The following is a 27,684-nucleotide window of genomic DNA, read 5'->3' as shown; positions in this document are numbered from 1 at the left end:
GAGATTGCATCACTGCACTCCAGCCTGGGTGACAAAGTGAGACTTTGTCTCAAAAATAAATAAATAAATAGTAAGTTTGTAAAAGTATTAAAATTAGGCAATTCTTTATTTTGAGCTTTAATTTCTAACGAATCTGCCATGCTATAATAGACACAGACTTGTTATTCCCTAGAAATGATCCAAACTTTTTGTTATTATTATTTTGTGATAGCATGCAAGACGACAGCGTAGAAGCTTCTACTTCCATATCTCAGCTTCTAAGAGAGAGCTATTTAGCTGAAACCAGACATCGGGGAAACAATGAGAGGAGTCGAGCAGAGCCTTCCTCCAACCCTTTCCATTTTGGCAGTCCTTCTGGGGCCGCTGAAGGAGGTGGAGGCCAAGATGACCTTCCAGATCTTTCAGCCTTTCTGAGCCAAGAAGAATTAGATGAAAGTGTCACTCTGGCAAGACTAGCCATCAATCACGACCCTTTGGAGAAGGCAGATGAAACTCAAGCTAGAAAACGACTTTCTTCTGATCAGATGAAACACACACCTAATTTAAGTTTTGAGCCTAACTTCTGCCAGGATAACCCTCGAAGTCCCACCAGCTCCAAAGAAAGCCTCCAGGAGGCAAAAAAGCCACAGTATTGTTCTGAAACCCAGTCCAAAAAAGTATTCTTAAATAAGGCTGCCGACTTCATTGAAGAGCTATCCTCCCTTTTCAAATCTCACAGCTCCAAAAGGATTAGACCTCGTGCCTGCAAAAACCACAAGAGTAAACTGGAATCTCAAAACAAAGTTATGCAGGAAAACAGCTCCAGTTTCTCAGATCTGTCAGAAAGACGAGAAAGATCTTCTGTTCCCATCCCTATCCCTGCGGATACCAGGGATAATGAAGTGAATCACGCCCTCGAAGAGCAGGAAGCCAAGAGGCGTGAAGCGGAGCAGGCTGCCAGTGAGGCGGCTGGTGGAGACACCACCCCAGGGTCTTCCCCTTCATCTCTGTACTATGAAGAACCTCTGGGGCAACCTCCCCGGTTCACTCAAAAGTTACGGAGCAGAGAAGTTCCAGAAGGAACTCGAGTACAGTTGGATTGCATAGTGGTAGGAATTCCACCACCTCAAGTAAGGTAAAAATGCCCCACTGGTAATGTTGAGTAATGTTGCTTTCCATCTACCATGACCCTCCTAAGTATTATCCTTTAAGTACGTGGTTTCCAAAATTATATACCGTCTTTGAGAAAAGTAGTCGGTGTCTAAAAGCAGCTTGGTCCAATAGAAATGTAAACCTAGTCACGTATGTAGTTTTAATTTCTCTAGTAGCTACATTTTTAAAAACTAAAAAGAAGCAGGTGAAATTAAAGTTAATAACATACATTATTTAACTAACATATTAAAAACATTATCGTAGGCTGGGCGCAGTGGCTCACGCCTGTAATCTCAGCACTTTGGGAGGCCAAGGCCAGCCGATCACCTGAGGTTGGGAGCTCGAGACCAGCCTGACCAACATGGAGAAACTCCATGTCTACTAAAAATACAAAAATTATCTGGGCATGGTGGCGGGTACCTGTAATCCCAGCTACTCGAGAGGCTAAGGCAGGAGAATAGCTTGAACCCAGGAGACGGAGGTTGTGGTGAGCCGAGATCGCACCACTGCCCTCCAGCCTGGGCAACAAGAGCGAAACTCTGTCTCAAAAATAAATAAATAAATAAATAAATAAATAAATAAATAAAATAAAAATAAAAACATTATCATTCAACATGTAACCAGTGTAAAAATTATTAATAAGATATTTTACATTATTTTTATTATACCAGGGATTTGAAATCCAGCATGAATTCGACACTGACAGCATATTTCAATTTGGATGTTAAATTTTCCTAGGGAATACAGCCTTAATTTTGCCTGGGCGCAGTGGCTCACGCGTATAATCCCAGCACTTTGGAAGGCCGAGGTGGGCAGATCACTTGAGGTCAGGAGTTTGAGACCAGCCTGGCCAACAGGGCAAAACCCCATCTCTACTAAAAATACAAAAAAATTAGCCGGGTGTGGTAACAGGCATCTGTAATGCCAACTACTCAGGAGGCTGAGGCAGAGGGAATTTCTTAAACCTGGGAGGTAGAGGTTGTAGTGAGCCGGGATCGCACCACCGTATTCCAGCCTGGGCTATATAGATCGAGGCTCCATCTCAAAATAAATAAATCAGGCCAGGAGCGGTGGCTCAGGCCTGTGATCCCAGCACTTTGGGAGGCCAAGGCGGGCAGATCACAAAGTCAGGAGATCGAGACCATCCTGGTTAACACGGTGAAACCCCGTCTCTACCGAAAATACAAAAAAAAAATTAGCCCGGCGAGGTGGCGGGCGCCTGTAGTCCCAGCTACTCGGGAGGCGGAGGCAGGAGAATGGCGTGAACCCGGGAGGCGGAGCTTGCAGTGAGCTGAGATCGCGCCACTGCACTCCAGCGTGGGCGACAGAGCGAGACTCCTTCAGTAAATAAATAAATAAATAAATAAATAAATAAATAAATAAAATTAAAAATTCAGTTATTTAGTTGCACGAACCACATTTCAAGTGCCCAATAACTGCATGTGTCTAATGACTACAATATTGGACAGTGCGGGGCTATAGTTTATAGCCTAAAAATGGTCTCTATGCAATGAATACCTGCAATATTTTTTTAAACTTTAAAGAAACCCAAATAATAGCATAAACACCGACAGAATTGGGCTGAGGGTAAAGTCAATTTAAAGATTCATTATACATGTATTAAATGTATTATAAACTTTCAATGTCAGCTTCATGAACACTATGACTGATGGATAGAGAGGATATTCATCTTTTATTTGCCTACCATGGTCAGCTTTTCTGTGAGGCAAATGCAGTATAAGTTTCAGGAGTTCTCGCTTGCCTAGGCTATGCCTGATTTTGCATATTCTAATTTTATTTTACTTTTTAAAGGAGCCCTTCCACATTTATGAGCTTCAGGTCCCACAAAACCTGGAACCAGCCTTAGCCCCCAGAGTAACATGTCCTACCTTTGATTTTATAATGGAATAACATGTGAACAATATGGTTGAAGTGGATTACTTTTGTAGAGAATTCCTGGAATTTAGAGTCTTATAAGAGTTACTTTGTGTTTGTAACTACCTGATTATTACTAGAAAATGATTTCATTACTATTTAACATTTATTCTCTGTATATAAATAGGGCATCATCTTTTTATTTCATAATATTCATATTATAGGACAATAGTAGTATTAATAATAGCATTTTTATTTATACATGCATATTAATTCAAGGGATTCTGGCCCAAAGACATATTCATATATTGATTTTTGCTTTTCAAAGGCAACATAAGGCAATGTCAAATATTATCTCTACAATGGCAGATACATTTGACTATTAGGTTATCCCACTGACCTCCTTGAGGGCAGGGATTCTGTTGTTTTTACCTTCGTGTCTTGAGCACCAAGCACAGCTTTGGGCTCGTAGTAGCCACTCAGAAATGTTGAATAAGCTAGTGGATAAGGAAACAGGAAAACAAGAAACTCAACTTAGATTTAAATCAGAAGTGAGACCATTGGCCTAAGACGTAGCAAAGGGTTGGAACTGAAAACCACAGGGCGGTGTCTGCCCTTCTGCTCTGAACGTGCCTGATGATACTCCCGGAGACTCTGGTCGGTAATGCTAGTGAGATGTCATCACAGTCCCCATGACAGCTACCACTCAGTGGCATCTGGTCAGTCTAAGTAAGCTGGTGAGAACTCCAGTTGTGATACACACAAAACTTAGATTAGTCCTGTCCAATCCATTAGTTTTCTGAACATAGATTGATTATAAAACAAAAATTAGACCAGATCATTCAGGTCTCATCCTACCCATTTTTCAGCCATGACAATCTCAGATACAAGAATGAATTCAATTCACTACTAAGAAATATCAATTAGGAAGACATTCCCCACAAAGCAAAGTAATGTGGTGGCCACTCAGAAACCATTTAATCAGCCAACTAAAAATTTACAAATCTTCGAATTTAAAAGTGAAAGAAATGTACACAGTTTCCATGTAGCAATGCTAATTTTTCCTGGGAAGAATTTCTTTACTGACAGCATTCATACCTGTATCCTAACCACTGGTTCGATGCTAGGAAATTAATAGGTATATGCTAAATATTTTCTGAATGAATTAGTACTTAATTTTATGACTGCAATTAGATTAAGAACAGAATTAGAGGCCGGGCGCGGTGGCTCAAGCCTGTAATCCCAGCACTTTGGGAGGCCGAGACGGGCGGATCACGAGGCCAGGAGATCGAGACCATCCTGGCTAACACAGTGAAACCCCGTCTCTACTAAAAAAATACAAAAAACTAGCCGGGCGAGGTGGCGGGCGCCTGTAGTCCCAGCTACTCGGGAGGCTGAGGCAGGAGAATGACGTAAACCCGGGAGGCGGAGCTTGCAGTGAGCTGAGATCTGGCCACTGTACTCCAGCCCAGGCGACAGAGTGAGACTCTGTCTCAAAAAAAAAAAAAAAGAACAGAATTAGAATTTTCCAAGTAGACTAGTAGCTGTCATTTTCCTAAGCACAGAATTTATATAACTCCAATCAGAAAGCAAATATGTATTTATTTAGTTTTACTGTGTGCTCAGCACTGTGATCAATGCAATGACAGACACAATATAAATATGCATCCCTGCCTTCAAGGAACTTGCGATACAGTTAAAGAAATAATCCTAATTTTTATAGTACAAACTTTAAGTAGTGTCAGGTGTCACAGAAGGAGCAAAGGACTAGAAAAGTCAAAGAAGTCTTCAGAGATGTAGGAGGATTTTACTTGAACTTTGAATAGTGAAAATTTAGGTAGAAAGTTTCTTATTTACTCATTCAACAAATACCAATTGAGTTACTAAAGTGATTCACTGGGAGTACAAAACAATTGTGAGCTAGTGGAGGTCAGGAATCTTGTTTTGAAACCAAATCTAAAGTCTTCTGAGAGGGAGGCTCACAGTCTAATAGCTAGGAATCAGGCAGACAGCAAACAAATCAATCACTGCAGTATTACATAATAAGGGCTATGACAGGAGTCTGTAGAGGAGGCAGTGGTGGTTTAAAGGAGTATATGAGTTGCTTAGCCTGGAGCACATGATAAAGGAAGCGTTAACTCAGGAGGTAGAGGATGCCAAGCGTAGAGGGGAAAGCAAGTGCAAAGCTCCCGAGGCAAGTGTTATCAGGGAACCATAAGTACTCATCTATGTCAAGAACACAGAGTAAAGGTAAGAAAGATTAGAGATAAGGTTGAAGAGGTAGGTGGAAGGAATGGGTCCTTTCAGGCCAGGTCACTTCAACATGTTATGGAAGGGCACAGGCACTCTAATTATAATAAGATTTTTTTATATGGCAGGGAGGACACTGACCAAACTGGAAAGGACAGTAGAGTCAGATGACTTTGAAGAACCTTGAAAGCAAAGCAGAGTAGTTCAGACTTGGTTTCAAAACAAACTGGAAACCATTTAAGGTTGTGTATGGGGAAGTAACAAGATGAAAGGGAGGATTTAAGAAGAATTAATCTGGAAGAATAAGTCACATCTGGAAAAAATGAAGCCATGAAGCCACTTAGGAAGCAGCGGAAGGTATCCCAGGCATCTGATGCTCTGGTGGGACTCGGGTGGGTGTGGTAGGAACGAGGAGGAAAGATGTCAGCGAGCAATGTTTAGAAGAAAAGAAATCAAGCTGAACTTGGTGACACACCACAGAGGAAGGACAGGTATACAAAATTTACTCCACAAGTTTGTGGACCTGGACACTTAAGAGAAAGATGGGGTCTCCAGTAAGGATGGAGGCAAGGGAATAAGTGGCTGGTTTGTGGAGGAGGTCGATGGGAATTTGAGTCTGAGGGGACAGATGGACCATTTCCAACAGGCAGGCAGAAATGCAGGACTGAAAGTCAGATGAGAGAGTAGTGGAACTAGAAACATTCCAAGGAATACCCTGGACACTGAGAAAAGCTTGACACAATATCTCTGTACTTACAAAGGAACTGTAAACACAAGTAACACTTGGAACCAACTTCTAGTTGGTTCAGTCCAGTGCTAGAGTAGTGTTTTTGACACAGAATCTCTCTCTCTGTCACTCAGGCTGGAGTGCAATGGCCAGATCTTGGCTCACTGCAACCTCTGCCTCCTGCGTTCAAGCAGTTCCCCTGCCTCAGCCTCCCAAGTAACTGGGATTACAGGTGCCTGCCACCACACCCAGCTAATTTTTTTGTATTTTCAGTAGAGATGGGGTTTCACCATGTTGGCCAGGCTGATCTCGAACTCCTAACCTCAGGTGGTCCACCTGCCTTGCCCTCCCAAAGTGCTGGGATTGCAGGTGTGAGCTACCACCCCCCGACCTGGGACACATATATCTTTTTTCTCTCTCTCTCTTTTTTTTTTTTTTTTTTTTTTTTGAGATGGAGTCTCACTCTGTCACCCAGGCTGGAGTGCAGTGGCATGATCTTGGCTCACTGCAACCTCCACCTCCTGGGTTCAAGTAATTCTCCTGCCTCAGCTTCCTGAGTAGCTGGGATTATAGGCGCATGCCACCATGCTCGGCTAATTTTTGTATTTTTAGTAGAGATGGGGTTTCACCATGTTGGTCAGACTGGTCTTGAACTCCTGACCTCGTGATCTGCCTGCTTCAGCCTCCCAAAGTGCTGGGATTACAGGTGTGAGCCACCGTGCCCAGCCTGGGACACATACATTTTTTAAGATAAAGTAGTGCTATTGGGTTTTGAAGAGGGGTGGAATAGAGACGCCTGGAGCCCTACCTGTTTGTTCGCCACTGAAACTCTTGAGACATCTCCACAGGACCCAGGAAAACAGATTTTGATTCAGAGGATTTCCTTAAAAAATATATTAAAATAACAAAGTAATGAGACATTTTGGTTTGCTGAAGAGGAACACCACAGTCAGTAAGGATAGTATTCTTTTTTGCTATCTTAGCAAGAAAATATAATAAGTATACTGGGCAACTGAAGCCTAACCTACGTGCTCCTGTGTATTATATAATCAGTATTTTGCCCAAGTTCTTGTAACCCTAGTTTAACAAGTTGAAAAATTATTTTGCTTATATTGTTGATTTCCAAGTTAACTGGGTAGAAATTGTTGTATAAGAAGGATGGAATCCTGTATCACTGAAGCTAGTGTGTTTTGCAAGCCTGTTAATCTTTCTTGGACATAGCTTCATTGGAGGAGTTGTCTTAGAAAATGAAATACGTTCATGTGTTACCCAGAGATGAAAGAGTCTGTGAGAATTCACAGCAAATGGCCGTGATCCCTTCTTGTATCCCAACTCCAAATTCTTTCCCCAGGAATGTACAGCTGGGTAACTCTATGTTTGCTTGTACACAACCTTTCGAGGCAGCACAAATTGACCTTTTATAGATATTGATGCCTGCTATGGCTGTTAAGTTTTGTTATTGCTGCTTCCAGTCATTTGTCTACAAGTAGTGTAGGAAACAAAACAGTTATAAATAAAAAGCATATCTTAATTTCATATTACACTATTTACAGGCTTTTTCTTTCTACTTTTTGGAAAAATCTAGATACCTTCATTCATTCATTCATCCAACAAATATTAAGTGCCTATTTATGTGCCACATACTGTTGTAGACACTAAGGTTAAAGCAGCAAACAAGACAGACAAATTCCCTGCCTTCATGCAGCATAGAGTATAGTAAGGAACACAGATAATAAACACAAATTCTGTAACTGTCTATATGATTACAATTATGATAAATGTTATAAAGGAGGGAGCATATAGCAAAGGGACCAAACCTTGTGGGTTGTGAAGGTTTTCTTGAAAAGCGATATTAAGGCTGAGACATAAAGGACAGCTAAGAGTTAGCCTGGCAAAGTAGGCTGTGGGGAAAAGTGGTGCAGGCTTAGGGAATAGAAAATGTGAAGCCCTTGAGGCAGCAAGGTAATTGGTGAGTTTAAGAAATTGAAGAAACAAATTATGTCTTGATGTCACTAAATCTTAAAGAGTGAGGAGGAAATGGTTTGAGATAAGTATAGAGAGAGACTAGAGGCCAGATTCTCTCTCTCTCTCTCTCTTTTTAAAACCTTAAACTAGTTCCAAGAGGTCAGATTCTAAAAGCCTCCTAGAGCAGACTACTCAAAGTGGGTCCGTGGACCAGCAGCGTTAGCTTCACCTGCGACATTGATGGACAGGTAAATTCACAGGCCACATCTCGGACCCACTGAATCAGGATGTCTAGAGAAGAGGCTCAGCCGTCTGTGTTCTAACAAACTGCTGATAATTTGTTGAAGCTAAGCAATGTGTGCAAAGGGGTACATTGTTCTAGTCTCTCTATGTATGTTTGAAGGTTTTCATAATGAAAAGGTATTTAAAAATGATATTAGTAACTTTAACATGTTTTAAAACTTTGATACTAGTGAAATCAGAATGTCTATTTTCTTCTACTACTTGAATTTTTTTCTTTAAAAAGTATATCCATGTTACACGCAACTCTAAATCACTTGTTTTCATTGCTATGTAGTCTTTTACTGTGTGGCTAGAATACTATATTATTGATGTACATTTGGGTTGTTTACGGATTTTTCCTAATGTGCACAATGTCATTACAAACATTCTAATATACTTTACTGGTACACAAGTTCTTCCTGGTGAATGAGTGTGTTGGGCATAAAATTGCTGGCAGACTATGTATAACTTAAACTTTATGATAATACCAAATTGTTTTGCAAAGGAATTGTTTTGATTTACATTCCCACCGACATTGTGTAAGAGTTTTGGTTGTTCTACATCATTGCCAATATTGATATTATTGTTTGAGACCAGAAGTGTTTCAAATTTCAATTTTTATTGAATTTCGGAATATTTGCATTATACTTACTGGTTGAGCATCCCAAATCTGAGAATTTCAAATCTGAATGGCTCTAATAAACATTTCCTTTGAGTGTTGTCAGCACTCAGAAAATTTTAAATTTTTGTAGCATTTTGGATTACATATTTTTGGATTTGGGACACTCAACCTATACCAGACTTTTAAATTTTTGCCAGTCTGATGGGTATGAAGTACCACTCAAGTGGTTTTGATTTTCATTTCCACAGTTACAAATGAGGCTGAAATTTTTTTGTTTATTGACCTTTCAGGGCTCATATTTTATGAAGGGCCTGTTTACATCTTTCACTCATTTTTCTATTGGATTGTTTGTTCTTTTCTTATTGGTTTACAAAACTTTTAAAATATCCTGGATAGACTGGGCGCGGTGGCTCATGCCTGTAATCCCAGCACTTTGGGAGGCCGAGGCAGGTGGATCACCTGAGGTCAGGAGTTCGAGACTAGCCTGGCCAACATGGTGAAACCCCGTCTGTACTAAAAATACAATAATTAGCCAGGCGTGGTGGCAGGCGCCTATAATCCCAGCTACTTGGGAGGCTGAGGCAGGAGAATCGCTTGAACCCAGGAGGTGGAGGTTACAGTGAGCCGAGATTGTGCCATTGCACTCCAACCTGGGGGAAAAGAGTGAAACTCCCTCTCAAAAAAAGAAAAAAAAAAAGGACAATGTCCTGGATACTGCTGGATACTAGTCATATAACATGTTATGAAAATATCCTCTTCTGGTTTCATTTATCTTTCTATTTTCTCTTTTTATTTTTATTTTATTTTAATTTATCTTTAGATAATTAGATATTCTTAACTTTAGCTCCAAATTAATTAATTTTTTCCTTTATGATTTTGGTTTTTGTAGTTTGCATCTAGTTTAAGAAATTCTTCCTAACCTCAAAGTCATAAAGATATTCTTGTATTTTGTCTTCCAAAAATTTTATAATTTTGTCTTTCACATTTAAGTTTTTAATTCACTTAAAGTTGATTTTTGTGTATGATGTAAAGCAGGGAACCCATTTTCATTTTTAAAGATTGAATAGCTAATTATTCTAGCACCAGTTAATGGAAAAGTACATCTTTTCCCCACTGATCTATAGTGTCAGTTCATCATAAATTGAAATTCTTAAACGTATGGACTTTCTCTTATTTTCCTGTGGTTTATTTATCTCATTATAATAGGCTTTTCACAGCTCTTGGTTTCCAACTTTTTCATTTTAAGGATGTTCGGCTCTTCTTGCTCTTTTGCCCTCTAATATAAATTTTGGAATCCTTTTATCAAGTTTTAAAATCTAGTCCAGGCACAGTGGCTCACGCTTGTAGTCCCAGCACTTTGGGAGGCTGAGGCAGGTGGATCACTTGAGGTCAGGAGTTCGAGACTAGCCTGGCCAACATGGTGAAAACCCATCTCTATTAAAAATACAATAATTAGCCAGGCGTGGTGGCAGGCGCCTGTAGTCTCAGCTACTTGGGAGGCTGAGGCAAGAGAATCGCTTGAACTCAGGAGGTGGGGGTTGCAGTGAGCCGAGATTGTGTCAGTGCACTCCAGCCTAGGCAACAGATCGAGACTGTGTCAAAAAAAAAAAAAAAAAAAAAAAAAAAAAAAAAAAACAACCACTAATAAGATTTTTGGAATTGCATTGAATCTGTAGATCGATTTAGGGGAAGTTGACATCTTTAAAATACTGAGCTTTCATAGTTAAGGACATAGTATATTTCTCAGTTTTCAAAGGTATTCTTTAATTTCTGTCACCCAGGATGGAGTGCAGTGGCACAGTGATAGCTTACTGTAACCTTGAACTCCCAGATTCAGGTGATCCTCCCGCCTGGTTGTCCTGAGTAGCAGGGACTACAGGTGTGAGCCACTATGCCTGCCTTCATAGACAGTATTCTTTAATTTCTTTCAAAAAAGATTTGTAATCTTTTCTTGGGATTTTATAAATCCTTGGTTAGCTTTATTCATAGGCATCTCATTTTAAATGCTATTATTATTATTATTTTTAATGCTATTATTAATGGTATCTTTGTTAAAAATTACTTTCTATGTTTGTTATATAATAGAAATACAATCAACTTCTATAACCTTGTTAAATTCATTAAACAATTCTCCTTTGGAGGACTTTTCCTCACTCAACAACCACTAAATTTATGGAGATCTATCTATAGATTTTTGGGTGTGTTTTTCCTTTATAATCCTCTATTTCATATTTCATTACTTTTGCTGTTTTGAGCTGACTGAATCCTTTGGTACAATGTTGAACAGAAGTGTCTTGTTCTGTTCAATACATGCTCTAGTCTTATTTCTGATCTTGAAGAGAATGCTTTCTAGTTCTATAATAACATATTCTGTAGGATTTTGTTGTAAGTTCTGATGTCTAAAAATACTAAGATTTTTAAAAATCATGAATGGATGTCGAGTCTTTTCAAGCACTTTTTCTGCATTTATTGAGATTATCATGTGTTTTTCCCCTTTACTCTGTTAGTATGGTAAAGAATATTGATTTTATAATGGTAAGTCAACCTTGAATTCTTTGGATAAACACAATTTTGTCATAATCCACTATCTTTTTATATATTTCAAGATTTGGTTTGCTAATTTTAAAAAGGATTTTGCATTTTTGTTCAAGTACAAAATTTGCCTCAATTTTCTTTCTCATATTTTTGTCAGAAGATAATTGGCCCCAAGCTCTAAGTGTGATATTTAGTTAGTACAACTGGTATAGCCCATGAGGCTGGTTATGGTTTACATCTTTCTGATTGGTAGTGGCATCCGTTCTGAATCAGCAGTTAATTACTTCGAGTATCACTCCTGTCCAGACCATACTGCAAAGGAATGCCAAGATTTAAAGTTTGGGTAGATGACAAAAATCCCCTAAAGGAAATTGGCAAGGAACATCCCAAATGGTAGGGGGGATATAGGGCAGTCATAAAAATGAAGAGTTGCTGCAAGAGGGAGGGGGATATAGGGCAGTCATAAAAAAGAAGAGTTGCTGCAAGAGGGATTAAATAGTTGACTACAGTGAATACTAATTAGAGATCAAGTAAGATGAAAATTGAAAAGTATCATTTGATTTAATAACATGGAGGCCATAATGACCTCAGTAAGGGCAGTTTGAGAGGGTGATGGGCACCGAAGGTAAATTAGAAGTAGTTTAGCAGTGAAAAGGGCATCATCTTCCCAAAATGGTAGACTGAGCATATGGGCCTATCTTCTCTTCCAACACCCCAAAACCTAACTGGAAAACCATATAGAATGCCATGTGTACACCTGATTTTTTTTTTTTTTTCTTTTAAGATGGAGTCTTGCTCTGTCGCCCAGGCTGGAGTGCAGTGGCATGATCTTAGTTCACTGTAGCCTCCACCTTCTTGGTTCAAGCGATTCTCCTGCCTCAGCCTCTGTAGTAGCTGGGATTATAAGCGCCTGCCATCATACCTGGCTAATTTTTGTATTTTTAGTAGAGACAGGGTTCTGCCATCTTGGCCAGGCTGGTCTCGAACTCCTGACCTCACGTGATCCACTTGCCTCAGCCTCCCAAAGTGCTGGGATTACAGGCATGAGCCACCGTGCCCAGCCTATAGACCTGAAATTTTAACAAATTTCTCAAAGGTAGAAAGCATATAGATGGAAGAGAGTCAAGTTTTGTGGGCCCAGAAGTGTACACAGTTTGGGAAGTCCCCTTTAAGATAAATAATACAAATTGTAAATATGCAATTAGGTATAGGGCTTTGGAAGGGTAGGTGAGGAACCCTGAAGCTTCACTGGCTTCATGGTAAATCTGCCTCTAAGCAGATGGAACCTGATTGACAAGAGAACCCAAAGCCCAAATTATATCCTAGAGAAGACTGTTGCAGAGTAAGGAGCTCTCTGGACATGCTCCAGGCTCAGGGGCAAAAGATACAATAAGTGAGAGGGGGCCCAGGGCGGTCAGGGTGATTAATCTGGGAGCTACATTCAGAGCAGCTGTGTAGGTCAGTGCCTCCTGCTTCCCCTGCTTGAGCCACAAGCACTGCCAATTTACACAGAAGCCAGAGCAGCAAATGTGTGCTGGACAAGCAGGGCAGCGTCCCAGATAGGCGGGAGGACTGAGGAGCTACTGGTACACAGTACATGCCTACCTGAAATTACAGTGCTCCTCCCCAGCAATCACTAAAAATATCCCCCTGTAATCAGAGCCAACCTCCACAAAAAAGCAAGATTTTCAAAAAGCTAAGAAGTCAACACCATGAGAGGCTCTAAATTGAAGAAATAGAATAATTTACTCTAAAAGAAAGAGCTAACCTAGCAAACAGAGGAAGGGAAGAAACCATTCTTCAAACTATGTAACATGCAAAAATTCAAGTACATTGAATTAACAATAACAACAAAACTAAAAAATTCAAGATGTTCATTTGTTCATTCATTCAATAACAATTCATTCAGCACTCCCTACTAGTCTCACTACTATCAGGGACTATTCCAGATACTTGGGATTCATCAGTAAGTAAAGCAAAGTTTCCTGCCATATTACATTCTAGATGAGGTGAAGGAGAACAGATAAATATTATATGTAATAAATAAGTAAATTACATAGCAATTTAGTAATAAGTACTATGAGACAAAGAAAAAGAAAGATTTCTAGAAGGAGACAATAAAAATTTTCTAGTCACCCCTCCTCAAAGTAATTTAACGTTTAAAAAAAACTATTTTAGGAACTGTTTTCATCTTCACATTTATTCATCCTCTGTTTTGTTATATCTAAAATAGGATATGTGGTAAGGGGTGGTATTGATGTCTTGGTATTAGCCACTACCTATTTATGCTTTTCTTAAGTTACCAAGAAGTTTCTGCCTGGAATAACTCAATAAATTGTTTCATTTTACTTTGTTTTATTGATTTATTTTCTGAGACAGAGTCTCACTCCTTCACCTAGGCTGGAGTCCAGTGGCGCCATCTTGGCTCACGGCAACCTTTGTCTCCCGGGTTCAAGTGATTCTCGCACCTCAGCCTCCCGAGTAGCTGGGATTACAGGCATGCACTACCACGCCTGGCTAATTTTTGTATTTTTAGTAGAGATGGGGATTTCGCCATGTTGGCCAGGCTGGTCTCGAACTCCTGACCTCAAGTGATCTGCCTGCCTCAGCCTCCCAAAGTGCTGGGATTACAGGCGTGAGCCACCATGACCGGCCAGAACTCAATAAATTTTAAGAACACTTAAAACATAGACATATCCTCCCGCTTACACCATACCCTCCCATGAGTGGAACATGGACATGAAGACTTAAGTTTACTAACTCAGTAGCAGTCAAACAGGACATACAAATTGTGTCACAAAATTCTACATAACTTTTTTAGACGTCTATTATTATCTTATTGTCCAATATACTCCAGTTGCACTCTGTATATGAAGAAGAGTTGCTTTGATGCTTGGAAAGAGCTGGAAATGTAAGTAAATGTACTACTTTTTGGCTGTGTTTTAGGCCCCACATTCTTCACTTAAGAGGTCAAGCATTGTTAAATGAAGCTGGGCAAAGACAATTAAAGGAAAGTCCTTTTCTAGTGCCCAGGCCTTCTTGAAAAAATGAAAACGAAAAAAACTTGAGGCTATAATGACCCTAACTGAGTTCATTCAGTTAACATTCATACAACAAATATGTTTTGAGCAGCTGAAACGTACCATACACTGTGCTAGGTGTGAGATAGACAGAGGTAAACAAAACAAACGAGATAATTTCTGCCCTTGTGTTTATTGTCCAGTAAGGAAGAGAAACATTAAAACAAATAAAACTACAAATAAATATATAATTATAAAATATATAAAGGTTCCAGAAAGGAAAAGAACAGGGTGTTAGGAGAGGGAATAACAGAAGTTGGGATAGAGACTTTGGAAGGGCTGGGGCATGGTTAAAGAAAGACTCTGAGTAATCATTCTTTTAACAAGCGTTATTACTGGTGAGTCAGAATAACACATTCAAATTACGTTTAGAAGTTGTTAATGTGCTAAAACAATGAGTCATAATATTTATCCAAGCCATATTTTAGAAGAAATAGTAACCTCACAGCAGAATGGTGACACGCAGTCAAAAGTCCAGTTAAATCTGAAAAATGTGTCTCTTCAGTGTCTTCCTTCTTTCTTCCTAGGCTTGCTAGCTAGCCAAATGAGCAGATCTGGCAAGCCATCCTTGTGCATGAAAGGTGGGTCCTTTTCTTTAACCATCTGGACCTGCCCTATTTATCCCGATCATTGACTCATTTCCATTGAGCCATGAATCATGCCTGGCATCTACTGCCATTCTGTAAGTGTCATGAGGATTTGGCGTTCTAAAAACATGCTGCCAGTCAGGCCATTTCTATGAAAGCATTCCCTAACATGGATGGAGGTTTAAGAGTATGGTTCCCCCTGACCCTCAAAAGTCTTCAGCATAGCTGGGTAAATTTAATACCTTTTCAGAAGCCAGCCTGATCCCTGCCTAATTTCTGAGTGGGTCATGCTGTTAAAGTCAGAGTGACGGTTACGGATTGTTTTTTTAGGCCTGCTGAGGCCATCCTGGCCATCTGAGTAAGGACAAAAACACTTCTGACAGAGAGTTTGGGCATTTGAATCATTCCATTTATCTCCTTCTGGCTATCCAATTGCTCATAGATGTTTCCACTCTCATTTTGGTAAGGACGAGAAATGTTCTCTAAAGAATTTAAATAATCCTATAATGTTTGTATAATGGAAAGTATTAGTTTTGAAATAGCTATTGATATTTGTTTTATCAAATTAATAGAGTTACATTGCTTTAAAAGCCAAATGTTATTAAAGAACAGACCATTTTCAACACTTTTTTGCAATTTTCTGTTTATTTACCGCTAGCTTCTAAATAACATGACAGTGGTTCAAACTTTTTGTTCTCAGGATCCCTTTACAATCCTAAAAATCAATGAGGCCCAAAGGAAGTTTTATGTGAATTGTAATATTTTATTTATTTATCATATTAGAATTTAAAACTGAAAAAATATTTTAAATATTTGTTTATTCATTTTTAAATAGTAATAATAAACATGTTAACAAAAAATGTTATAAAAAATAACTGCATTTGCCAAAACGAACAAAAAACCATTTAGTGAGAAGAGTAGCATTGTTTTTCAATGTTTGCCTATCTCTTTAATATCTGGTTTAATGGAAGACAGCTGGATCCTCACATTGGCTTCTGCATCTAGTTTGTTGTATTATGTTGTTTGGGTTGAAGTAAATTTTTAAAAATCCAACCTTACACAGTTTTGTAGTCAGAAACAGGAGGAGTATTTTAATAGTCTTTTCAGGAAATTGTGGCTATTCTTATTTGATACTATATTAAAATTAACTAGCAGTCGTTTTTGAAAGATTCGTTGCAATGTGAAATCTGAAACCACACCAATAAACTTTTGCACTCTGCTGTACTGAAACCTACTGGTCTGTCTTGAACTTTGAATGGATAATATCATGCATTGGTCATCAGGAAAATGAGTAATGCAGATCTTCCAAAAGGTGATACATTTTATTATATAATATTTTAAAATCACATTTGTTAATATCATCACTGATTTCATAAAAAATTATTTAAGTATTGGAAAACCATAAACTTACCGTGGAGGATACAAGTTTTCCAAACTTCTAATTTTCCCTTGAAACCTCAGATTTTTTCATTCCAACAAATACAGTCAGGTTTTTTTTTTACTTGAAATGTCAGGTTTACTTCCTTCATTTTTGAGAAAATGTCTGCTGAATACCGAAGTTTGAATAACCACAATTTGTCTATCATTTGTTCTTTCAAGTTAAAATATTGTTTCATGCATTAAGCAGTTAGTTCAACCCTTAATGTCAACATCACACAAGTGTTCTTCCATATGCAACAGATTTTTATGCTATTAATACTTATGCTATTAATTCTTCTCATTTTACCACCCAAATATTAAGAACACATGGTCTCAAGGTGGAGATTAATAAAAGTAATGATTTTTACTGCTTCATCAAGGACATTTTTTGGTGAAATGGAATTTTTCTTTTTCTTTCTTTTTTTTTTTTTTTTTTTTGGTGGTGGAGTCTCTCTCACGTAGTGCAGGCTGGGGTGCAGTGCCGTGATTTTGGCTCATTGCAACCTCCGTGCCTCCTGGGTTCAAGCGATTCTCCTTCCTCAGTCTCCTGAGCAGCTGGGATTACAGGTGTGCGCCACCACGCCTAGCTAATTTTTGTATTTTTAGTAGAGTTGGGTTTTTTCCATGTTGGTCAGGCTGGTCTCGAACTCCTGACCTCAGGTGATCCACCCGCCTCAGCCTCCCAAAATGCTAGGATTACAGGCGTGAGCCACCCACCGCACCTGGCCTCTTTTTCTTTCTTCTTTCTTTTTTTAAACTGCAAGTGTGGTGGTAAATGCAATAACCACTAATCAGTTTTGCAACAGTGCTTTAATTTGTGTTGCTAAAGCACCAGCAGTTAGACCCACAGTGGCTTTTGCATCATCAGTGTAAATGTTAACACAATGAAAAGGCAAATAATATCTTTGTATTTTATAAAACTGGTTCTGTCTTCACAGAAAGTGAGCTACACCTTCAGAACCACTGTGATATGCTTCTACCGCTATTGCTTGCTTGGTTTGCTGATGTTAGCTATTTCTGCTGACTTCCTATTCTGCAAGATGAAGGGTTAGCACCCCTTACACTAGCATTCCCCTTGCTCCTTTCTTTATCACTTCATTATAATCATCACACTGTGGTTTAGAAAACTGCTTACCATCCTGTTACTACCTAAGTATTGTTCACTACCAAGCCTGGTAGGGTAAAGTGAATGTTTCTTTGCTCATACAACTCTTTATTTTGACCTTAAAGTGGATGACACTATTTTTTTTAACACTTAGTTCTGTTTTTCTATTGCAAATTTGTCTTAATTCACCAACAGATTTGTGTAACTTCTCCTAAATATTCTCTTCCATGCAGTCTTAGGTGATCCATAAGGACCATGTTTTTCCCTAGAGAAATCCCTTTAGAAGCCCTTCCTCCTGCTCCAACATGGAGCAGCTGCTGGTTCAGCCTGCAACTCAGCTTTCATTTTGGGACATTCACTAATGGCTCAGAAAAGGAGAGGTGACCTAGTGGGGAGATCTAAAAGCTCATTTTCCAAATTTGTAACCAACCTCCCTGTTGTAAGCTCTGTATCTCTTCCCCCATTGTCAGCAGCCTTGTGTCTCCAAATCCCAAAACTTTCTGGGGTTCTGCTGCACAAATTGGCTGCTTCTTTCACTAATATCCCCAAGTGGGCACTTGGTTTCCACATTTCTCAGATCTCCTGGCTCCTCAACCTTCTTTCCACCTTCCAAGCGTTTTGAAGTCTTAGGTCTGCTATTGTCTCCCCTTCCATTCTTTTTGTCCTTACGGTTTTGTACCTTTAAAAAATTATTTTATTCTCATTTTGGGGGCATTTCAGGAGGATAGTAAAGATAAATATATGTGATCCATATGTCATGTTTAATCGGACATCCAGTATTTGAATTTGGAGCTGCACATGCTCTGAGGATTTGTTTGTACAAGCTCCTTGTGGTCTTGGTAGTTTTATGCTTTGGGAGATTTATGAACCCATTTCAGCAGCTCTATGTACTGCTGCTGCCACAACAGAAATCAAAGGTTGCCATAGAACTTGATGAAGTAAATAACAAATGCTTAGAAAATATTAACTATGAATTTTTTTCATCATTCAATCTTTCGACAAACCCATCAAACACTTATTTTCTGAGTTCCTACCATGTTCCAGGGCGCTATTGTAGGTGCTGGCATTGTAGTGGTGAATAAGACCAATATGGTCCTCTCGTGCACTTTGCAGTCTAGTGAAGGGAGCAAACCACAACAAAATAAACAAGTATATAAGACAATTTCAGATAGTAATAAATGTTATGAAGACAACAAAAGAGGGTAATGTGCTAGAGTGACTGAGGATAAGGGGGCTATATTGGGAAGAGGGTCAGGGAAGGCCTCTCTGAGAAGGCAACATTTCAGCTGAGATCTGACTCATGAGAAGGACCTATCTTTGTAAAGATCTGGGGGAGGAGGGTTTCAGGAAGTACCAAAATTCCAAAGTGGGGAAAAGCTTATGTGTTCACAGAATCAAAAGATCAATGTGGTTGGAACGTAGTGAAGGGAAGAGTGATGGGAGATGTGGTCCAGAAATCAGAGCTGGAAAGGCAAATTTGGATGTTGTCCCAAATAGAGGTAATAATTGAAAGTATAGGATGGATAAGAAGGCCAAAGGAGAGAGTATATAGAAAACTATGGTAGGCACTGTGGATGCTTACAAGAGCATCTAAGACACTGTCTTTACCTTCAAAGAATTTACAACCTAGGAAACTGGACACATTTTCAAAATAGAAAATAATAAAAGAGTGTGTAATCAAGTATTTGCATGACATAGTATATGTTTATTTTTTTAGGTGAAGTTAGAAAACATAACAATTATTCAGAATTGATAGTAAAATATAGCTTTGTGGAGGAGGTGATATCTGAGCAGAAGTTTGATGAAAATAATAAAAGAGTGTGTAATCAAGTATTTGCATGACATAGTATATGGTTTTTTTTTAGGTGAAGTTAGAAAACATAACAATTATTCAGAATTGATAGTAAAATATAGCTTTGTGGAGGAGGTGATATCTGAGCAGAATATTTGTAGTAGCTGAAAGGCAGAAAAAGAGAATCTCAGAGAGAAAAAACATGGGCAGACTTGAATGTTGGGGCGTGACCATGACATATTCATGGAATAATAAAGAATAGCTTGACTGTTGGGAAGTAGTTGAACAGGTGAGTTTTCTTCAGTGTGCTTTAGAATCTTGCCTTCACCTAAAGGCAAGATGTGTGTGGTGACTCATTCCTATAATCCCAGCACTTTGGAAGGCCAAGGCAGATGAATTGCTTGAGCCCAGGAGTTCAAGACCAGCCTGGGCAACATAGCAAAACCCATATCTACTAAAAATACAAAAATTAGCCAGGTGTGGCAGCACGTGCCTGTGCTCCCAGCTACTTGGAAGGCTGAGGTGGGAGGATCACCTGAGTCCGGGGAGGTTGAGGCTGGAGTGAGCCATGATCATGCCACTGCACTTCAGGGCAACAGAGTGAGACCATTCCCCCCCTCCCCCAACAAAACAAAAAAGGCCGGGTGTGGTGGCTCATGCCTGTAATCCCAGCACTTTGGGAGGCTGAGGCGGGTAGATCACAAGGTCAAGAGATCGAGACCATTCTGGTCAACATGGTGAAACCCTGTTTCTACTAAAAATACAAAAATTAGCTGGGCGTGGTGGTGTGCAGTGTGCACCTGTACTCCCTGCTACTCAGGAGGCTGAGGCAGAAGAATCGCTTGAACCCAGGAGGCGGAGGTTGCGGTGAGCAGAGTTCGGACCACTACACTCTAACCTGGTGACAGAGCGAGACTCGGTCTCAAAAAAAAAAAAAAGAATCTTGCTGTATAAATGGTAGGAGGGAGAAGACGGATTTCAGCACTGAGTGGTTAGATCTAAATTACAGGAAAGATTAGCAACTGCCAGGGCTACTTAATTTTTGATACTTAGTAGTTATTATACCTCCCAGTTAATTACTTTTTATTAAATTGATTAACAGTTATTATTTCAAAAAATGAAAAAATGTAAAAGGGTACATTGAGCCAGGCCAGGCGTGGTGGCTCACACCTGTAATCCCAGCACTTCAGGAGGCCGAAGTGGGCGGATCATGAGGTCAGGAGTTCGAGACCAACCTGGCCTAAATGGCGAAACCCCATCTCTATTAAAAATACAAAAATTAGCTGGGCATGGTTGCAGGCGCCTGCAATCCCAGCTACTCGGGAGGCTGAGGCAGGAGAATCGCTTGAACCCAAGAGGCAGAGGTTGCAGTGAGCTGAGATCGCGCCATTGCACTCCAGCCTGGGTGACAGAGTGAGACTCCATCTCAAAAAAAAAAAAAAAAAAAAAGGTACATTGAGCCATCTCACTCCTATCTGTCCTTATCCATCTTGTTTCCCTTTGCCCCTAATAGCCGCTTATGATTTGCATTTTATTCTTTCCAATTTTCTTTCTGCAAATGCAAACAACATGAACATATCTTATTTCTTGTCCCCCGTAAGGTCATATTCACAAGTATGGGGGTGGGGTAGAACTTCCACATATCTATGGCAGGATGACATAATGCAACCCGTAAACCCCATTTCTCACACAAGGCTAGCACCCTATATGCACTCTTTTGCACCTTACTGTTAAAATTCAATTATATATCTTGGGATTCTTTCCATGTTAGTACACAGTAATCATTCTCATCTTCTTTTTAGAGCAGCATAGTGCTCCGTTGTGTGGCGGCATCAGTCCCCTAAGGATGAATGCCTGAATCGTTTACAATGTTTTGCTGTTTGAATGAGTAGCCTATACATTCGTCATTTTGTACGTATGCAAGTGGATCTGTACAAGATTCCCACAAGTGGGATTGTTGGGTCCAAGGATATTTGCATCTGTAATTCTGGCAGTATTGGCAGACTTCTTTCATAGGGTTTATGCCATTCACACTAGCAATGCATAAGAGTGGTCAAACATTTAGACTTTTGCCAATCTTCTACATGAAGAATGGAATTTCCATTTAATTTTAATGTCCATTTCTCTTATTATGCACCTCTACATTTTAAACATTATTTTATATAGTATTTTTGGTAAACTTTGGCCAGAAAACTAGGCTGTAATATAAATTTCTAACTTCAAGGATATAGAATTGAAAGAAAATATAGTAACCTATAGAAACATATTTAACTTGGGTTATTTGCCAGAGTTGGGCCACTCCTGGGAGAATATGGCCCCTCCTCCTTACTCTGATGGTTCAAGTAACAGAACAAATTAATTTTCATTTAGTTAGGTCAGATGAAACTTAATAGAAAGAAATGAGTGTCCTCAACTTTACGAACTTGTATTATCTTTTACATTCTCTCTACATAAGCTAATGTAGCACTTAATGCATATGATAGGAATCAGAAAGTCATTTTAGGAGAAGCCAAGTTCCGCATCAAAGACCCCGATCTTTGTACTTGGCTGTTCCGGCTTTCTCACCAGTTTTCTCAGTTGTACCATTCTTAACTGAAGCTACTTTCTAATTTCCTGAGTGTGGTATCAATGCAGTTTGAATACTGCCAACTCTTCTCACTGTTATAAAAAAATAATGTTATAATGATGGGGGTTTTTCGTTGTTGGTTCTGACTTTAAATGAAGCTCATTTAAGAGAATATCTGGAGCTGTCAATGTTACTGTCTCGCATTTGGGTCATGTCCAATGACCATATTCTTTTCCCTGCAGGTGGTACTGTGAAGGCAAGGAGCTTGAAAATTCCCCAGACATTCACATCGTCCAGGCAGGAAATCTGCACTCACTGACCATTGCAGAAGCCTTTGAAGAGGACACAGGACGCTATTCCTGCTTTGCTTCTAACATCTATGGGACAGATTCAACTTCTGCTGAGATTTATATAGAAGGTATATGACACTTAATAGTAAGACATTTAGTTATACTAAATAAATAGTTATTGAGGGCCTCCTCTACCACACGCTATTCTAGGCAATGAGGATACAGCAGTGAACCAAGTAGACAAAAACGCTTAGGCTCATTTACTGATGATTTACATTACATGATGGGAAAGACAGAAAATAAACAAGATAAACAAATAAAATATATGATATGATAGGTTTATATAAACACTGTGAAAGAAATAAAAAGCAAGAAAAAGAGATGGGAATAGCGCATGTGTGAATGTGGGAGGTGGAGGGGTGGGGAATGAGCCACAAGGTCCTTTGAGAGAAATTTACTCTAGGCAGAAAAACCAGCAAGTACAGTGGCCCTGAGGGTAGGAGTGTGCTTGTCTTAAGGTACAGAGATGAGCCAATGTGGCCAGGGTGGAGTGAGCAAGAAAGTAACTGAAGATGAGCTCGAAAGGTAAGACGGGGTGGAAGTGGAAGGAGGGAGGTAAGCAGACCACAAAAGTCCTTGTAGGTCATTACAGGAACTTTGGTTTTGACCCTGAGGTAGATGAGAAGTTCTGGAGCATTCTGAGCAAAGACATAACATGAGCTTAGTTTTTTTGTTTTGTTTTGTTTTTTAGACGGAGTCTCACTCTACTGCCCAGGCTGGAGTGCAGTGACACAATCTCGGCCCACTGCAACTTCCGCCTCCTGGGTTCAAATGATTCTTGTGCCTCAGCCTCCCAAGTAGCTGGGATTACAAGCGTGTGCCACCACACCTGGCTAATTTTTGTATTTTTAGTAGAGATGGGGTTTCATCATACTGGCCAGGCTGGTCTCAAACTCCTCACCTCAAGTGATCCGCCCACCTCAGCCTCCCAAAGTGCTGGGATTATAGGTGTGAGTCACTGCACCTGGACGATCTGACTTAACAGTCACTCTGGCTGCTGTTTGAGAATATACTGCAGGGAGTCAAGGGTAGATGCATGGATATCATTTGGGAACACTGGAAAGGCGTTTACATTGGCATCAAGTTTATATGATTAATTTGAGGTGAAAAAAATCAACTTATGCTCCTTTGTATCTACCTAAATTTGTGCTCCTATTTTATCTTATCCTCTGAATTTTGTCTGCAGATCATTCTTTAGCACCTTTTTTTTTAAACCAATAATACTTTATGTATGCCTTGGTTTTAGCATTTAAACATATTATTATGGTATAGATGCCCATTTATCAACTAGATTGTAAGGCCAGGACTTATTTACATCTCCAATATGTATTTGTACAACGTACTTACATACTACCAAGTACACATAGTGAGTATTTGGTAAACATTTTTTGAATAAATACATGAATAGAAATGTGTTGTATGTGTATGTGTTTTTATCCTCACATTTTTGGAGTCCAATAAATACCTCCAGATTTAGCTGTGTTATATCTTCGTGGAATGCACTATCTTGAGAAGTAAATCCAGGATCAAAGCTCTGCTAACAGTGCTGAGATTCAATTGCTGGGTTTTTGTTTTTGTTTTTTCTTTGTGGCAAAAAGACTTTAAACACCCCCTCTCTCACGATGAAGGATGACTCGTTAATATTAGACTGAACGGAAGAGGATCCACCTACACCTACAGTGTTTGGAAACCAGTGTAATCCCTTCTTATATTCAATCTGTGTAGGCCAAGAGCAAGAGGACTTATGAACACCAGAGAATGTCTGCAAATACTGCTCTGTTAGGCCAAAGGCACCAGCAGGTGCTTTACATACAAGAACACTTAGAAGTTGGGTCAGTGGCCGAGCGCGGTGGCTCACATCTGTAATCCCAGCACTTTGGGAGGCCGAAGCGGGCAGATCACGAGATCAGGAGATCGAGACCATCCTGGCTAACATGGTGAAACCCCGTCTCTACTGAAAATACAAAAAAAAATTAGCCGGGCATGGTGGGGGGCACCTGTGGTCACAGCTACTCCGGAGGCTGAGGCAGGAGAATGGCGTGAACCCGGGAGGCGGAGCTTGCAGTGAGCCGAGATGGCGCCACTGCACTCCAGCCTGGGTGACAGAGTGAGACTCTCTCAAAAAAGAAAAAAAGAAAAAAAAAAAAGAAGTTGAGTCAGTTAATTTGAACACTAGCACTAACTAGACATGTGACCTTGAGCAATTCCTTCAACTTCTTAGGGCCTATTTCCTCGTTTGTTAAGTTGGGTGTTACTGTAGGGAATCACTGAGTTCATTTCTAAGATTCTGTAGGTATTCAGATATCTAGGAATCAGGTAAACAAATTATCATCTTAAAAATCTTATGTCGTGTTTAGGAACCAATTTAAGAAATTATCATCTTAACAATCTTGTGTCTTGTTTTTATTTTTCCAGGGGTTTCTTCTTCTGACTCAGAAGGGGACCCTAACAAGGAAGAGATGAATCGGTAATTCTGATTTTCTGTCTTATAGCTTTAGCATCCTCAGATCAATTAATAGCTTAAAAAGAGCTATTAATTGGTTACTAGAACTTAAGGAGGGCGGCTCCAGGGTTTGACCACAAAATTAAATGAATAAATAAACAAATTGAGTGGATTTGAAGAAGACCCTACTTTTGCTTAAGTCTTGCCTAGCAGATTAATTTGAATCTTTCCAATTTACTCCCTACAGAGGATGAGCTCTTTAAGGACAGAAATCCTTTGTGTATGCCTACCTTGAAATGATAAGTTGCTTCTAGCTTTTGTGCAGATATGAACATTCATAACCAGAGTAAATGATCCCTCTTTGACCCCCTTCCTTTATCATTCTCATGGCCTTGAGTCAACTCCTCCTTCTCTCCTGCCTTTTATGCCAACCACCTCCTTAGAGGGCTTTCTGTCTGCTTCTGCCTTTTTCTCTGTTTTACAGTGTCCAAACTACAACCAGTTATTCTCTAAAAGAGATCAAGATTCTGATCCTATTATTTTCCTGACTCAGAAAAAGATTATTATCTATGAGAATACAAAAATCAAACACGAAACAAGCAGCAACATTTAAAAAAAATCTTAACATGGCGTACATACAAAGCCTTATTCAGTAGAGCATCAACCAAGTTTTTCTATCCCCTCCTCCCTTCCCCACCTCAGGCAGTCTACATTGTTAACATCTCACCCAAGTCATGTATAGTTCCTCTTCACTCCTTCATTCAAGCTATTCACTTTGCTAGGATTGCCCTATCTTCTCTGTCTAGCAAACTCTTATTTATCTTACAAAACCCAGTCTAAATGTTCTTTCTCTTTGAACTCTGTAATAAACTTCTCCCCTATTGCACAAGCATCACTCCTTCCTTGTGACTTCCATAATGTGTTACAAACCTAAGGGGTATGAATTTTGATCTATAAACTTAAATAAGCAAGAAATATCCCATTTGTTTATTTGCACTAAATCTACTTGTAGTTGTTGGGATTTAGCCTCAGGTGTGTATCATAGAGACTCAAATTAACTGTGACTTAAATGAAACAGGTATTTATTTCATATTTACATACAAATCTGAATTTGGTGGGTAAAATGACTCCACATTCCACTAGGTTCCTGTCTGCTTCCTGTTTTCTGCTTTATCTCAGGCTGAGATGTTGCCCTCATCTTCTTAGGCTAAAATAGAAAGAAATAAAGGCTTGTCAGCCTTTTAAGGTCATCTGTCTTAAAATACATATACCACTATCCCAAATATCCCATAACCAGAAAGTACTCATGTGGCAACACCTAGCTGCAGTGAATGTGGGATATGTAGTCTTTATTTGGAGCAACCACGTAAAGAAATCAGGTATTCAATTATTGTAGAAGAAGAAAACAGATGCTTTGGACACACTGATTGGCTTTGCATCAGCACATCATTCTGTTTGAGACCAGATGATGCCTGGTTGGGGAAAACATTCAGTCTGGTATTGAGTGTCACTTTCCCCCTCACAGTTTTACAATGAGCCATAGAGAGAGAGAGCAGTTTTGGAGCAAGCACCATTCTAAACACATTACATGAATTATCTCATTTAATCCTCACAAAACCCTATAAGATAAGAATTTTGTATTACTTATTTGTTTGTTTTGAGACACAGTGTTGTCTGTTGCCCAGGCTAGAGTGCTGTGGTGCAAGGTCAGTTCACTGCAACCTCTGCCACCCAGGTTCAAACGATTCTCCCACCTCAGCCTCCCAAGAAGCTGGAATTACAGGCGCACGCCACCATGCCTGGTTAATTTTTTTGTATTTTTAGTAGAGATGGGGTTTCGCCATATTGGCCAGGCTGGTCTCGAACTCTTGGCCTCAAGTGATCCACCCACTTCAACCTCCCAGAGTGCTAGTATTATAGGTGTGAGACACCGTGCCCCCTACAGGAATTATTATTTCCCCATTTTAGAGATGAGGAAGTTGAGGCAAAAAGATATAACCCCTAGACCAAAGGAAAGCCCTCTGTCTTCAGTTATCTATCCATGGGTTACAGGTGAGAGACCCATGTCCCAAATTCCAAGTTCCCTTCAAGCCCAGAGCTTGTTGCTTTCTGACATGTGTAATTACTGATATCTTTAACAAGACTGGGAGTCCTTTACTGAGAGAGATGGCCTTCCCCTCTGGACGCAGTTTCTCCCTGGGGTCAGGGTCTCTGGCACGATCCACAGACCTCTGTCTCTTCCATAGCAAAACTAAAATAATCTCCCCTCTGCAGCCTTCTCAAGAATACTTGCTGGCTCTCTTGCCCTTCAAATACTCTCTTTAATTTGTATAAACTTGAAGAGCTTGTTGACTTTATGCCATTTCTGCTTTTTGTCATGCCAAATTCTCAGAGGTTAAGTTTTATATGTATGAGACCCTGTCTTGGATAAGAGGTATAGATTTACAAAGCCTGGCCTCTTACTTGAAATGGGAGGGGGAGGGAAACTACCGAGGGTAACAACAAAACGAATCTCAAAAAATTACCTTCTGCACGTGGTTCCGTCACCGCATTTGTCTTGGATCTCAGTTAACTGTTAATATGTTTGACTCCTGGCTACACTGAGAACAACGGCCCAAGGACAGGAATAGTGTCTTATTCATTTTCGTGTTTGCATTGCCTAACAAAGTGTGTAGCAAAAATGCCCTTGGTCAATGTTTGTAAAATATCATCAAATCAAGATTTTTATTACACTCATCTGTAAGCAGTGATGCCATTACTAGTTTTCCTAAAATAATTTTCACGAAGAGTGATAGGTCTGTTTTATAATCTGTATTTTAATAATTTCTCAGAATCCAGAAGCCAAATGAGGTGTCATCTCCTCCCACTACCTCTGCAGCCATTCCTCCGGCAGTACCCCAAGCCCAGCATTTGGTGGCCCAACCTGGTGTGGCAACCATCCAGCAGGTACAAGAA

At 39.7% G+C, this 27,684-nt stretch overlaps 1 protein-coding gene across 6 annotated transcripts in view; it reads left to right on the top strand.

Moving 5' to 3' along the window:
• The window catches only part of MYPN (myopalladin), a 124,728-nt gene that overhangs the window by 33,527 nt on the left and 63,517 nt on the right, over window positions 1-27,684 (top strand). For 3 of the 6 annotated variants that reach the window (XM_077946703.1, XM_077946702.1, XM_028826595.2), the window contains exons 4-7: window positions 212-1,114; window positions 22,179-22,354; window positions 24,702-24,753; window positions 27,561-27,675. In XM_077946703.1, coding sequence (XP_077802829.1) covers window positions 213-1,114; window positions 22,179-22,354; window positions 24,702-24,753; window positions 27,561-27,675 — 1,245 coding nt within the window. In that variant the 5' untranslated portion in view covers window position 212. Of the gene's footprint in view, window positions 1-206; window positions 1,115-22,178; window positions 22,355-24,701; window positions 24,754-27,560; window positions 27,676-27,684 lie in introns of those variants that run through there. The other 3 variants (XM_015147514.3, XM_028826596.2, XM_015147515.3) reach the window with 2 other exon arrangements.

The sequence above is a fragment of the Macaca mulatta genome, chromosome 9 (genome assembly GCF_049350105.2).
Source record: "Macaca mulatta isolate MMU2019108-1 chromosome 9, T2T-MMU8v2.0, whole genome shotgun sequence".
NCBI lineage: Eukaryota > Metazoa > Chordata > Mammalia > Primates > Cercopithecidae > Macaca > Macaca mulatta.
Note: the sequence above shows the minus strand (reverse complement) of the source record. Positions and strands in the feature narration are given on the sequence as shown.